Source organism: Chelmon rostratus, chromosome 7 (genome assembly GCF_017976325.1).
Source record: "Chelmon rostratus isolate fCheRos1 chromosome 7, fCheRos1.pri, whole genome shotgun sequence".
NCBI lineage: Eukaryota > Metazoa > Chordata > Actinopteri > Chaetodontiformes > Chaetodontidae > Chelmon > Chelmon rostratus.
The window spans coordinates 29363483-29379013 of record NC_055664.1 but is presented as its reverse complement, the minus strand read 5'-3'; the positions used below and the strand labels follow the sequence as shown (position 1 = coordinate 29379013).

Sequence of the window (15531 nt, the reverse complement as noted above, 5' to 3'; positions counted from 1 at the left end):
GCTCCCCCCATTGCTGCCCTTCCCACCCCCCCACCACACACACACACACACACACACACACACACACACACACACACACACCCTGGACTCAGAAACACAAATGACTTCAGTTGAAAAACATGAATCAGATACTTGAACTCCACTGAAGGATCATTAACAAAAGATTTCTGGATTGAATTTTAATGGTAAATTATGAACTGGTGTGTTTATTTATGACAGAAAACAACAATTTGCATGTATGATCTTAAATTCACTACAAACAGGATGTTAAAGGACTCAAAATTAGAGCTTATACATGAAATATATCAAATACATTCAACTGCATTAATGACAAAGTGACTATGAGGATCCTCCCCTTTAATAATCAATCAAATACTAATCAAATATAAGGAAGCATGTAGCAGTTAGTGCAGTTTCATCACATGACTCAGCGGTTCTTGGCCTGCAGAGGAGTGACGAATGAAGAGAGGCTCTAAGGACAGACAACATCCTGTTGCATTATGGGACATGTAGGCTCATTCTTTTAATGATTTGTTTTAAATTTGCATCATTTCCATCTCAACAAGCTGTTTCAGTCTTAACTTTATCTGCGTTAAAATGTTCCTGCAGGTTCTCAGGTCAGTTTTCAAGGATTACATGATGTTTAGCTGGTTGCTGAATGCTTTCCTGTTATTAAGGAAAAATAAAGAAACTACTGGAGGCTGAACATGAGACTTTAGCTCTGTTAAATCTACAATGTCAATTTAAAGCCGTCTCATTCCCAGAGCATCACACAGCAACGCATCGTCACACAGCTCATACAGATGGGTACTTTCAGGAACCTGACAGCTTCTGTATAAGACGCCCTGCGAATGAGAACAGGCTGCCAACTACAAACTTACTCTTTATACCATTCATCTTATTAAAAACATAAAAACTGATGTTAAAGCTCCATCTAAAGTCACCAGAGATCAAAGTGAGGAATTCACATTGTTGATTTTGTCAAAGCATAAAAAACATAGATATTCATTTTACAAAGATTAAAAGAAAACACCAAATTCTCACATTATGGAAAGTAAAAATAATTGAGTTTTACTGAATAAATGACTTCAAATGACAATTTAAAGTAATTTAATTCATTTCTATCTCCTAACTTATCAATAATCAGCATTAGCAGGCGGAGAAGCAAACAGAGTTTGAATTTCAGGAAAATATAACCAGTCAATAAAAGCTGAAACCATGAACACATGAACATATGATAACAGTCTGGAGTCTGCCGGTCTTACTAAAATAATCCACATTACAAGAGGTTTAAGATTAGACCAACACCTGTAAAATGATTTTCAACTTTACTTTGATCTTCAAACTTTCACTGATCTGAAGACTGTGTTAGCAGTTTTTAAAGGAATAGTTTGACATGTTGGAAAATCCTCTCCTCTTCCTCTCTGAGAGTCACATGTTAACGTGGATTCCACTCTGATGTCTGTACACTTAACATGATGCTACAGCCAGCAGCTGGTTATCTTAGCTTAGCATAAAAACTGGGAACACCTAGCCTAGCTCTGTACAAAGAGAACAAAATCCACCTCCAGCATCTCTAAACCTCACGGATTAACATGTTGGGTGTGGTTTGTTGCTGTTATTTGTTTTGTGGTTTTATGTGGAATTATTTGCTTAGATGATATCTTGTTAACCATCAACCAGAGACGTTGCCGAGACAGAAGCGCTGAGCAGATGATGCACCGTTCTTCGTCAAGAAAGAGTTCAAACACATAACTCCCTCCCAAACCAAAAACTCTTTTTACTTTTTTTACATCTCGGTGTTTGGTCAGATGAGGCAAATTATACGTAACATGTTAATCAGTGATCTCAGCAGTTGCTGATAGGTCGATTCTGTGACCTTTGGACAGAGTCCAGCTAACTGCGCACCCTTTCCAGTCTTTATGCTAAACTAAGATAATCAGATTGTGGCTGTAGCTTCATCTTAAGCATACAGGCGTGGGAATGGAATGCATCTGAACATCTAATCCTCAGAGAGAAAGAGAAGAAGATTTCATTATTCTATTCAATGTGAATTACAACAAAGGCTGAATGGAGTCGACACAGACTGACCAGGTTTGTTACTGAGACAAAATCAACCTGCTAAAAGAAAAAGAAACGTCTGATTGTTAATTTAAGGTGTTATAAACATGAAGTCTTATGTGCAACAGTTTCCCTTTGACCCACACTGATGAGATGACATCGAATGATTAGCTCTTCGAACACAGCTCACACAGTTAAAGCAGAAAACCACCACAAAACTGAAATCCAAGTTATTCCTGCGGTCAAACACAACAGTCACATCCGCATATGAAGTTAGCAAATGTGAACTTTCTTAATCTGTTGGCTTGTGTGGCTCTGAAACGGGTTTCTGTCACATTTCTGTCACCTAGTTGACCAACTGAAAGAAGTTACAGGAAGAACATCTATTGAAATCAGTTCTGAGGTGGAGAATCACCTGAAACAAACCCCTCAGTGGCTCCAGAAGAATCACGCACCTCTCCTCACGCCTTGTCCAGTTTGGGGCTCTCTGGGACGTTCAGAGACTCAACAGAGGACTGCTCATCTGGGTCGGGAAGCAGCTCCTCCTTATCACTGCAGAAAGAAACGAATATCATCATTTTATCCATCCATCCATCCATCATTCTTCCATTGATTATTCATCTATCAATCATTCATTCTTCCATCAATCATCCTTCCATCAATCATTCTTCCATTGATTATTCATCCATCAATCATCCTTCCATCCATCATTCATCCATCCATCAATCATTCTTCCATTGATTATTCATCCATCAATCAATCATCCTTCCATCCATCATCCTTCCATCCATCATTCTTCCATCAATCATTCATCCATCAATCATTCTTCCATTGATTATTCATCCATCAATCATTCATTCTTCCATCAATCATCCTTCCATCCATCAATCATTCATCCATCAATCATCCTTCCATCAATCATTCTTCCATCAATCTTCCATTCATCAATCATTCTTCCATCAATCATTCATCCATCAATCATCCTTCCATCCATCATCCATCCATCCATCATCCATCCATCAATCATCCATCCATCCTCCATCCATCCATCCTTTAAAAGAAAAGTTTGATCTGTTTCTTAACTTCATTCTGAACAATAATTCTAAATCAAAGTTATTTCAAGGATATTTCTTTATTGTTCATTTTGTAAATATAATGAAATAAACTGGTTTTAACTGGTTATACTGGTGACAATTAGAAAACTGAAACACTGAATCTAATCTTCTTAAACAGCAAACTGATTCATCAAATCACTGCGATCAACTTTTATGTATGGGGGGGGGGTGATTTAGATAAAAACATGAGCTTTCCTCTGGCGCCACCTTCAGGAAAAACAGTTTTTACCTCGTTAAAGATCTTTTATAATATTATAATATTGTGTGGTGAGGTTTACAGCCTCGGGGGGGGGGGGGGGGGGGGGCAGTGATGTGACCACAGACTGCAGAGGACATAGTAGCTTAACGATCGTTACACAGTGACAGGTAAGTGTTACCTGATGGAGGAAGGACGGCGGGACAGACCGCGACGTCTCATTGTGATGATGATGAGCGTAGCCAACAGCAGAGCAGAGATAGCTGCCAGAGTGATGAAGAGGAAGACGGCTGGAGGAGGGAAAAGATGAAGATCACGTAAAATCACAGTTGCACACAGGTCATACGGAGGTATTTTTACGTACAGGTGCTAGCTGTACAAACTGATACCAAAGGTCAGATAAATGCTGCTCTGCTGCTCTGAATGTAACCCTGAACCAAACATATTAAAACTGTTTCAACCTGAAGTGAAGACATTTTTTAAAGCAAAGTACATTAATGATGATTAAACCCTGAAAACATTTCACAGCTTTCAATAATAAAAATAAAAGACCTGTAATCATGACACAGTGGAGGCTGATGGGTACTAACTGACCTGCAGTCCAGCGGTTACGAGCTCTGCCGTGACCATCAAAGCAACCTGGAGGGAGAACAAGGTAGAATTATGTGTGTGTGTGCATGTGTGCATGTGTGCATGTGTGTGTGTGTGTGTGTGTGTGTCTATTTCTTTCTGAAGCCACCTGAAGTCTGATATCAAGCAAAGTTGGGAGAGAATTTCACTTTGAAAACTATGAGTGTTTAAGAAAAGCTGCTGTAACACAGCGGGAAACAGACCCACGTCCCACTTTTAGCAGCGTGTTGCAGGTTGTAAATTGTATATTTACAAAGAAAGCATAAAGTTTATCAAGCTGAACATTAAATACGAGTCTTTATATGTTAGTCAAAAATCATTTTTTATATATCTTTTATAGTAATAATAATGAAACATGAATGAAAGTCTCTCTGTGTTTGCTGTGTGGTGGGAGACACGTTCACTGTAATGATGATGAGTGTCTTTACCATCTGTGGTGCAGCGCCTCATGCAATCCTCCACACTGCTGTAACGGTTCTGGTTGCCTCGACAACCACCATAAATGAATGACTGACAGGTACCAGCATTTGGGTCGTAGTAGAACATGGGGAAGGCAGCGCGGCAGGGACCGGGGTCGGGGGTCACCATACACTGATCTACAGACACGAGATTCAGTTACTGGACTTTACTGGTTTTATTCTCTCCCCAGACTGGAAGTTGAGTTGTTTTCTTCATATGTGTTTACCTTTGTACTCTGTAGGAGCTTCATCATCAGTGACCTTCTTGGAGGAGGGAAGCACAGTGACTGCAGGAAGAGACAAAAGAACCTCAGCACTGACAGACAGGTGCATTTACTCACCTGACAAAGGAGAAGATTTAAACCTTTCCTCTTTGATGAAGCTAACAGTTAGGCCTGGCTCAGGCTGGCCTTGGACCAGCTCCTAGTTATGCTGCTACAGGATTAGACTGTCGGGGTCTTCCAGTAACACACAGAGCTTCTGTTCTTCTCTCCCTCCATCTGCATGTTACTAACGAAGTCTACGTGCTTTCTCGTCTCGCAGGTTCCCATGGAGACTGGTTGAACCTGGATCGTGGATTATAGCTGCATCTCTTGCCACGACCCTGCCTAACATCCACTGCAACTTCTATTAATATTAGTTATACTTCCATTATTATTAGATCCATAGTGTTGTATTATGTACATATACTATCTATTACTAATATGTACATACATCACAGACTTAAATATATCATATATGTATATACTATGCTATATATACTACATATATATCATATAGTATTATTAGTATTAGTTAAATGTCTATTATTAGAGCCGTCATTGCATTTCTGTCCTTCATCTGTGCAGTTACGTACAGATGCAGTACTTCTGCACTGGTAGAGACAGGCGTGTTACTGACCTGCGCAGGTGCCTGTCAGTACAGACAGGTGTGCTGCTGACCTGTATGAGTACAGACTCACCTGTACATCCACAGACAGGTGCAGTACTCACCTGTACATGTAGCAATGCAGCTCTCCTTGCTGATGTAGTTGTTCTTGTTTCCTTTGCAGCCTCCATAGATGAACGATTCGCAGCTGCTTGTCTTTCTGTTGTAGTACCAGTGCTGCAACGCCGCTCTGCAGGGGCCCACCTGAGGTTCCGCCCCGCAGCGCTCTGATTGGACAATACCACACAAACAAGCTCATTAGTTAGTTTTGTTCATGTCATAGTTATTTTGTATCTTTGTCTTTGTTGTTTTGTCCATTCTGAGACTATTTTCATTCATTTCTTTATGTTTTTATGGGAGCTCTTTAAGTTTATGGACTGTTAGAAACATCTCGCAGCTAAAGACACAGATATATAAAACATAATTTATTCAGATATTTTCTGCGAATGAGATGAAACATCTTTAATTAAAAAGAAGATTCCTGAACATTATTACTGTTGTTAAAGGTGTGGTCACACCTGCACAATGAACAGCTGACTCAGCACATTTTAAAAAGAGAAACGTTTCTGAATCACTCGTTCACACAGTTGTGTTAAACGTGTTGTGAACAGCTGTTTCTGTCTGTTAGCAGAAACAAAAGTTTATTAAACTACCTGTTGTGCACAGTGCTTCCTTTTCTACATTTACAGTATATTTCTTAATGATGAAGAAATTCAGTCCAAACTGAACCTAAGTAGATCAGTGGAATAAATCTGACTGCTTTATGTTGAAAGTATTCACTCTTTCTGGCAGAGAAAAGACTTGTGACTCGGAGAATGCAGTGAATATTCAGTTTACACAGTTATCTGATCTTATTCCAGTGAGACTCGACAGAATGAAACTGATGGAGGATTATTTGTGTTGGAATTTATCTTTTAATTTGTAATCTCATCAACCCCTGCTTCATGTGTGAGAGAGGAATGACACATAGAACTGTTCCTCTCTGATTATCGTGGTTTATTACATCCTTCTGATTGATTCTGAGGTGTCAGAAAACCAGAAGACCTGCTAAATGTTTAGTTAATGTGACTTTTGGAACAATACAAACACGGATGGAGCGTCTGTCTGGACTCTAACTAAACCTAATGTGATCATTTTATTGGTGGACTGGACTTCGGTATGCGCGACTTATTTTGATTTATTATCTCTTATCTCCTGCACCATCTCTGTACCTTTTGGTCTATTAGCTCATGTAACCCTGAAATGATATAGAATAAATTTTTGTACTATTTTTTTCTTTACAATCAGTAGAATTTAATCTGCCTTTATTGATGTTAATCTAGATTTGATGGAGGTTAATCATGCATTGATAAGCTTCTCTGCCACATAATTTAACAAGTGCTGCTGTGATAAACTGATAGAAACTGAATGATGTGTCCATCATCAGAGAGAAGAGTTAAGACATACCAGCGAAGTCATCTGCTGACATTTCTGCAGGTGAGAAGAAGTTAAAGTCAGACATGATACACACAAAAAACACACACGTCTTCAAATGTCTTGATTCGTCCAAAAGGAAAGAATATTCATTAACTGAGACAGAAAACCAGGATTTGAACCCTGCAGAAGCTGGAGGATGACTGCAGCTTCAGCCTCAGCTCTAAGTAGCTTTGTCCAGGTGGCGTGTTTTTAAAACCCACTTTAGATGAAATCACGACCGCCTTCATCGCTGCGTATCCATGAAAACTGCCGTCATCCCGCTAACACTAAATACAACAGCTACAGTATGTTGGAAAATCACACCACGGGGCTGAATTTGATTAATTTACTGTTTGTCAGACCACAATTGAGACAACAGTTAGCAACAGCTAGCTAGCATTGACATGACAGCAACTGAAGGGATGTAATGGGAATGCAGCTGCCAAGGCTTCTGAAGTGGGAGTGGTTTCATCCACAGATGGTTGGACAAACAACAGACATGTGCAGGTGTGGGTGTGTCCAGGTGTGGGTGTGTCCAGGTGTGTGTGTGTGTGTGTCCAGGTGTGGGTGTGTCCAGGTGTGGGTGTTACCTGTCTCCTGAGCGTGTACAGACTCTGCAGCAGCAGTTTCAGACTCAACTGGACCTTCAGCATCTTGAGCGTCCTCTGGACAGACAGACAGAAATAATGAGATCAGGTTAATCACGATTACAACAGAAACATTTCTGTCGATGCTCTGTGTGTGTTTGTTCACAGCAGGAAGTGTGTTTACTTGTGTTGAAGGCAGGAACCATTCGAACAGCTTTGACAGGAAGCTGAGGAGCAGGAGTCGACTCATCAGGAAGAACTGAACCTACACACACACACGTGAACACACACACACACACACGTGAACACACACACACGTGAACACACACACACGTGAACACACACACAGACACACAGACACACACACAGACACACAGACACACAGACACACACACACACACACACACACACGTGAACACACACACACAGACACACAGACACACACACACACACACACACACACACACACACACAATGTGACTGTGTTAAAGTTGTATGTCGACACAACGTAATCGGTGACTTCCTCCTGTGAAGTTGTCTGTAAAGGTGTGTTCAGGTGTGATTGTTTGTCTTTAGAGAACCGGTCCGTCCACAGCTGACTGACATCACACACAGACACGAACACACGTGTCATTGATTGTTAGATGGAATAATCGATAGATAATTGGATTAGAGCTGGAACCACTCATCAGGACTAAATTTAAAGAGACACAAACAGCTTCAGACACTCACACACTCCGCAGCCAGCAGTGTGCTGACCTCAGGTCAGAGATACCGATCACTCACATTCAGGACCAACAGAGCCACGTCGAGTTTCCTGCCTGCATTACTGTTACTACTTCTATCTATTTATGTATTCATCCTTATAAATGACACACATTTTAACATCATCCTTTATCTTGACTCTATTGTTTTGATTTGTTTATCTGTCTAATTTTATAACATGATGTTTAAATGCTTATCACAGAGTCACAGTCACAGAGTCACAGTCACAGAGTCACAGAGTCACAGAGTCACAGTCACAGAGTCACAGTCACAGAGTCAGAGTCACAGAGTCACAGAGTCACAGAGTCAGAGTCACAGTCACAGTCACACTGTCACAGAGTCAGAGTCACAGAGTCACAGAGTCACAGTCACAGAGTCACAGTCACAGAGTCACAGAGTCACAGTCACAGAGTCACTGTCACAGAGTCACAGTCACAGAGTCACAGTCACAGAGTCACAGAGTCACAGTCACAGATTCACAGAGTCACAGTCACAGAGTCACAGTCACAGAGTCACAGAGTCACAGAGTCACAGTGTCACAGTGTCACAGAGTCACAGAGTCACAGTTTCACAGAGTCACAGAGTCACAGAGTCACAGAGTCACAGAGTCACAGTGTCACAGTGTCACAGAGTCACAGTCACAGTCACAGAGTCACAGAGTCACAGTCAGAGTCACAGAGTCACAGTCACAGAGTCACAGAGTCACAGTCACAGAGTCACAGTCACAGAGTCACAGTCACAGAGTCACAGTCACAGAGTCACAGAGTCACAGAGTCACAGTCAGAGTCACAGAGTCACAGTCACAGAGTCACAGTCACAGAGTCACAGAGTCACAGAGTCACAGTGTCACAGAGTCACAGAGTCACAGAGTCACGTTTTGAGCTTCGCTGACTTCTTCACTTACTGTTGGACTGCCGGTATGTCGGGTGTGTGATATATTGTGTTGTGTAATGGATTAATAAAGTTCAGGATAGTGGAGAAGCTGTCCCTCAAAGACCAGTTGTTTCCTCTCATTGGCTGGGTCATGACTGTGCAGCAGCTCAGGCTCAAATAATGAATTCCTCCCACAGAGAGCACAGATGGTATCTGTGGTTCCACCCTGCAGCGGCAGGAGGTGGGGGTACGATGGTGTGGGAGTCAAAGCACACTGAACCAGCATCACTACCACAGCGTCCTGCAGCCAGTGACCCAGAACACCCCTCCAGGCTCCGTGCATCACATGACCTGCTCTACACAATCAGTTGACCTGGACCCAGCTGAGATGGTTTGAGATGAGCTGGAGCTCAGACTGAAGGACAAATATATATTATATATATATGGATCTTACACTCACAGGCATGCGTGTCCATCCAGAATCAATTCACTGTGAAGCCTCAGACAAAAGATTGTGCAGAACTTCACGTCTTCAGTATCAAAGTAACTGATGGTTGTCACTGAGCTGCCTGCAGGTAATTCAGACTGTTAATCGACACCATTTGAATAAATGTTGTCTCTCAGTTGTCTCAATTCTGTGTCGGCCCACAGTGTCAAATTTTCAAAGTTTAAGAACATTTTGTTTTAAATTGAATTTAAATAAAACAGCGAGGATCATCAGCATGACAGCCAATCAGAAGCCTGACACTTCAGAGGCACATGAACTGTGTGCAGCTGTATACTGAGGACACTAAATTAAAGCCTTCAGGCCTGTTTTATACATGTGGTATCTGTGTGTTACCTGTGACTCCGCTGCAGGCGGTCTTACACTCATCCAGGGTGTCAAAGTTGTTTTTATTGGCCTCACAGCCGCCGTAGATGAAGCTCTGGCAGCTCTGACTGGTGACGTTGTAGTAAAATTTCGGGAAGGCGGCTCGACATGAACCCACCTTCATTGGCAGACGACAGCGAACTGAAGGAGAAGAAGAGAGGAACCATGAAGACAGACTGATCCTGGACAAGTTATGGATTCAGTTTAGACTACTGTCTGTCTCTGTTGGTCTAACTAAAACACAAGCAAACGGTGTATTAGCAGACATTAGCATGGTCCCACCGAGTGCTGTTAGCATTCTCCCTCTGCAGTCACAGCTGCTCTCTGCTGATCTGCAGCCAGTTTAAAACACTGATGAGGCTGTGAGTAATCACACAAATGAGAAAACAGCTGATCCTCGTCAACATTTCAGTCAACGCAGCTGACAGATAACAACATGGAGTGTGATTGGTTGGACGGAGTTTAATCAGGTCAAAAGATTGACAGACTTCAGGTTCACACAGACATATATCTGTTTTTTCAGATAATCCATAAAATGGTTTATTTTCTGAATTAATTCTGTTTTACCAAAGTCTGGTGGGGAAGAAATCAGTTTTACTGAATAATGTTTCTAAATATGGACATTGTTTAAGTATCATATCAAGCAAGATATTCAGATTAACTGTGCTACCTGAGTGTCTGAGAGAGTTAATGTTCTGCACAGGGTCAACACTTCCGCATTCAACATTTGTTTTCCTTTCTGGTGTAAAGTTCCTCTTTCAAAGCTGAACAGAAACCAGACAGACCGGTCCAACCTGCAACACTCAGCAGAGAACAAAACCACGGAACAGGCTCACTCACACTGCAGATCACTGGGCTTAAGGCTCAGTATCTACCTGGACAGGTTGGTTTAAAGGTGACACATGATGTTCGAGGAGGATAATAGTGAGTTCAAACACAGCCACATGACCATCGTGTTATTTTGAGAATTATTTATACAAACTTGCTCTTATCTCATAGAGTTTTTTAGTAAAGTCAAACTTCTGTAAACTGTTTGGTTTTAATTAGTGAACTTACATGAGTGTCTGTAAATGGACAGTCGATAGTGGACTTGTTTTCACTCATGAGATCTCTAAATCACATCCTGGAAATCATTGCTTTACTAGTTCCAATGCACAAAAAAACCACCACACAAGAGAGATGAGTGGGTTTCAGTGTGAAGGGTGAGGATGCGTCTATCTGCATTACCCACAAACAAAGAGACGAGCTCGGATCTCATTCCAGCCAGATGTCTGAGGGAGAGCTGCAGCGTTATTTCTGGTGTCATTACTCACATCATTATCGAATCTACATGTCAGAACACATTTCCATGTGAACTGCAAAGGGCTGGGCTTGTTTTCCTTTTAAAGAAGAATAGCAAATCAGATGTTGATTTACAGGCCAGGATCAGCTTCAAGTACCACGTCTAAGGTTTCTGGATGTCGAAGAGTACTTTGTGACGAGCTTCAGTCTGGCTTCAGAGCAGCAATCGCTCCTTCATCATAAACCGCTGTCGGAGATACGTGGACGGATTTGAGGCATGCTGCTGTAAAATAGTTCAGTTCTTACCTGACAGGAAGAACTCGAGTCCGTGAGGCCGACGGTTCTATCACAACCTCAGAATATTCCATGTTGCCTCTTTTATTTCATTTATATATGAACGATGTGCCAGCAGCTGTGAACTGTGGGTGTGACGTCGGTGGGATGGAAACACTCTTCATAATAAAGACTTAGAAACTGTGAGAGAGCGACTCACAGATAACAAGTTTGTTATCTATCTTCTTGTTTGGAACCAAGAAGAAGCTTTCTAGAACAAATCTGATGTAAAGTGCATCGACTGAATGATGGTATGGCATCAGCTGTGAGAGGAGCCCACAGGTGTCGGGGTGTGTCGTTTAGTTTTTATAATTTTTATCTTCAGCTTCTTCTCTGTTTTCTTTGTCTTTTAACATCTGTTGACCATGTTGGAGTGTTTTTCACTTTAAGGATGTTTTCCTTTGGATTTTTGTTTTTTCTGCGTCGCAGTATAGGAACAAATATACATACTTAAAGAATTTCAAAGGATTTTTGAGGAAACTGTGGCTCCAACAAATCACATTCCAGGTGACTTACCTGTACAGGTGAGAAACAGCAGGTCAAGTTCAGCTGCATTTCTCACCTGTTTGTGTTCACACCAACCAGGAAGAAACAAACACTAACAGACACTGCTGAAGCCTCTCTGTATTACCTGTATATAAGAATAATAATAATAACTACACGCATCACTTCCTGTAACATGTTTCGTAGCGTAGCATCATTTCAGTAAATGTAGCACTGTGATGATGTTTCCACATTTCATATCATTATCTGTGCAACATTACATATGTTATAGTTTTTATTACATGATTATTTTATATTATCATATCATATTTTTATGTGTTTTTTTACTGTGTAATAGTACAAAAACACTATTTCATCATCCATAATTTACTGATGTGTAACTCAAAACTTCCATTGAGAAACTGAACCGTCCTTCTCGAGGCCACTGTGTTTTTATACTCTTGTACATATTGTACATGTATGGAGTTTATTGTACTGCGTCACTAACGACATTAATCAGCTGATTGTTGGTTAATACTTTAGAATTCAGCTGGTTCTGGTCCATTAACACTGGTGTGGAAAGCAGAAGAGATAGATTAAACAGACAAATCCGTTTATACAAACTTTATAAGAACACTTTGATTCTACACGTCACCTACAGTTACTGTGTGGGGGGGGGAATCTAATCTAACCTTCTTCATGACATCATCATCACCATCAGCCTCCTTCAGGATCTTTACATGCTGACTTCAGACCGTCTAAAGAGGCGTGTTGGTCTCTTCATCTCTGCCCAGTGACTCATCAGCTGACCATCCTCCTCCTCCTCCTCCTCCTCCTCTGTCAGCAGATATTTTTATCCTTTACAGACTTTTTAATTTATCAACTGACCTGCTGCTTCTATTTTCAAATTATTGACTGATGTGTGTCATCATCATCATCATAAAAGATTCCTGGATACCAGAAACTGGATCTCTTATTGACGTTATTCGCACATTTCTGACCGAATGATTAATCAGGAAAATAATGATGAATTCATCGATGAAGAGGTTATCTGTATCTCTAACATTTGACCATAATCCTTCTCACGAAGTCTAATTTGAGATTTAGGATCATCACAAATGTTTGTCAACATAGATCAAATTAACACCAGATCATTTATGATCACTTCCGCCCTGTAACCTCTTAAATAGACTTTTTCTTGTATTGAACTTTATGTTTTTAATTTGTGTCAGTTTCTGTCAATAAAGAACCAGCAGCAGCAGCTGGGGGGGGGGCACATTCAGGCTGATTCATAAAGAGGAAGTGAAGAAGTTTCCTGGTCTTACTGTTGTTGGTCTCGTTGGTCTTCGGCTCCACGGATCCAAGCAGCGGGACGATGTGCTTCTCCCCGCCTTCCTTCGCCTCTCCGCGGGTCTCTGTCTTCACCTTCTTGCGGTAAACCTCCAACTGCGTACTGGGCTGGAAGACGCACGCGTCCCGGCTCTGGGTCAAACACTTCACCAGTTGGCACTGCGGCGGTCCGTCCGCCGGGTGACCGACCAAGACCATGTCACAGTCCGGCTTGTCGCAGCATGCCGCCCGGCAGCTCTCCGGATCCGACACCCCCGGGATGTCGTCCATGTGGAAGTCTCCGGCGTTCACGGAGGCCGTATGCAGACTCTGATCCGTCCCAGGGGAGTGTTCCCAGTCACAGTTTAGACCCAGACCGCTACAGACCAGGAAACAGAGGGCCAACAGACTCGACGCGAAATGTTTCTGCCTCATCTTTCTGTAATCTGGATCTCAAACTGGAACCGGATTGAAGTCGAGTGTCAGTCTGAAAACTGTTTCCGCGCTTTTCAACTCGAAGATTAAACGTGTGAACGGCTCTCACCTCTGCAAGGACAAATAACACACTTCCGTGTTTGGTGGCTTTTTGTTGTCGCAGATAAGTTTACCTGAGTGACAGGTGAGGTCACGGCTGCCACTCCCACCCGCGTCATCATGACGTACAACACAAAATACGAATTGATTTTGGAAAAGAAAATATTAAGGTTTATTATTATTATCACGCTACCCGTGTTCAGTGAATTTCACCTGTCCAGGTAATTACAATGATGACAGCCAAATAATAAATTGTGAATTTAAAGAGAAGTTTCGGTAGGATACATGTAATTTATCGTCCTTTTTTTCTTCTTATGACATTAAATACCAATATATTGCTGTTTAATGTCGTCATCTATATCGAATGTAATAATAAATACTTGTTTTTTTTATACTGGATGTCACCATTTGACATCGTCTGATAAAAACAGAATGTATAAAATATAAAAAACACTAAAATAAAAAATATAAATACCCTTTGCAAAACTACATTTTCATATCTTATTAAAATAAATCATTAGATATGCCTTTTGATACCTGTAATCGTTTTCCTGTCTTATTTTGTCTTCTTCTTAAACACTTCTGCTGTCTTGTGTTTCCTTTAGAGCTCGTCTTAAAGCTTAAAGCTTAAAGATAAAGATGTAGAATATGTCACTCAACTCAACATTCAACTCACTCAATGTGACTTTGGTTCATTCGAATGTTTCTACAGTTTTCTTTTATTAAACATCCTCAATGAAGGTCCACTTCTGGAGCTTTCAGTCACATCTCATGGCCTTCATCAGTGCGTAACAAGGTTTCTGTGTCCCCATGTGTCTCCGTGACAACAGAGCAGGCGCCTGTTGATGACCTTGTGTTGATAATATTTGGTCACTCTTTTATCAAAGTGATTCATGTTCACTTTCAGTTTGTCAGATATGATGACATCACAGTTTGATCACCATCACTGATCACCACAGATACAGTAAAACAAGTCAAACAGTGACTTCAAGTCATAAATAACTGAACATGGTGAGAATGTCTTCACTGACACAGGTGATGCTTGTTTCATCAGTCTTATGTTTGAAACTTGTTGATTGTTCACATTAAATTACACTTACACCTCATATTTAATTACAGTTGTACTTCATATGTAGTTACTGGGTGCAAACAGCAAATGGAGGTGCAAATAAGAACAAAAGGGGTAAAAACAGTAAGTTTAAGAAAAAAATAGACAGCGTCCAGAAAGTGTCTTTTGTCCAGCAGTAGTGGATTTGGATGTTTGGATGTTTGTAATCAAACAGGAACAGAGGTTATTGCACATCTTAACTGCACATTCGAGTTGTACAGTCTGACAGCGGTGGGAATGAAGGACCTGCGGTAAAATGGTTGTGTCTTGTAGTAAAATTGGTGTGTCTCGTGGTAAAGTGGGTGTGTCCTGTAGTAAAAGGGTGTGTCTTGTGGTAAAGTGGGTGTGGCTTGTAGTACAATGGGTGTGTCTTGTTGTAAAGTGGGTGTGTCATGTAGCAAAGTGGACAGCGAGGTGAGAGAGCTTCTCCTGATTTGAGAGGAATTGTTCAATTGGGGTTGAGTTTTAAAGACAGACTGAAATAAGGGATATAAAAAATTAACCACCATAATACTGTCACTGGCC

At 41.2% G+C, this 15531-nt stretch overlaps 1 protein-coding gene across 1 annotated transcript; it reads right to left on the bottom strand.

The window, feature by feature from the left end:
* Positions 1-186: 186 nt before the first annotated feature.
* spint2 (serine peptidase inhibitor, Kunitz type, 2) lies at positions 187-13946 on the bottom strand. The gene is made up of 11 exons (XM_041940238.1): positions 13361-13946; positions 9909-10079; positions 7614-7694; positions 7433-7507; positions 6834-6857; positions 5453-5614; positions 4688-4747; positions 4431-4598; positions 3967-4011; positions 3554-3662; positions 187-2613 (listed from the first exon to the last, which is right to left on the bottom strand). The coding sequence occupies exons 1-11, from the start codon at positions 13797-13799 to the stop codon at positions 2523-2525; spliced, it is 1425 nt and encodes a 474-aa protein (XP_041796172.1). The 5' UTR covers positions 13800-13946; the 3' UTR covers positions 187-2522.
* Between the last annotated feature and the right edge of the window lie 1585 nt (positions 13947-15531).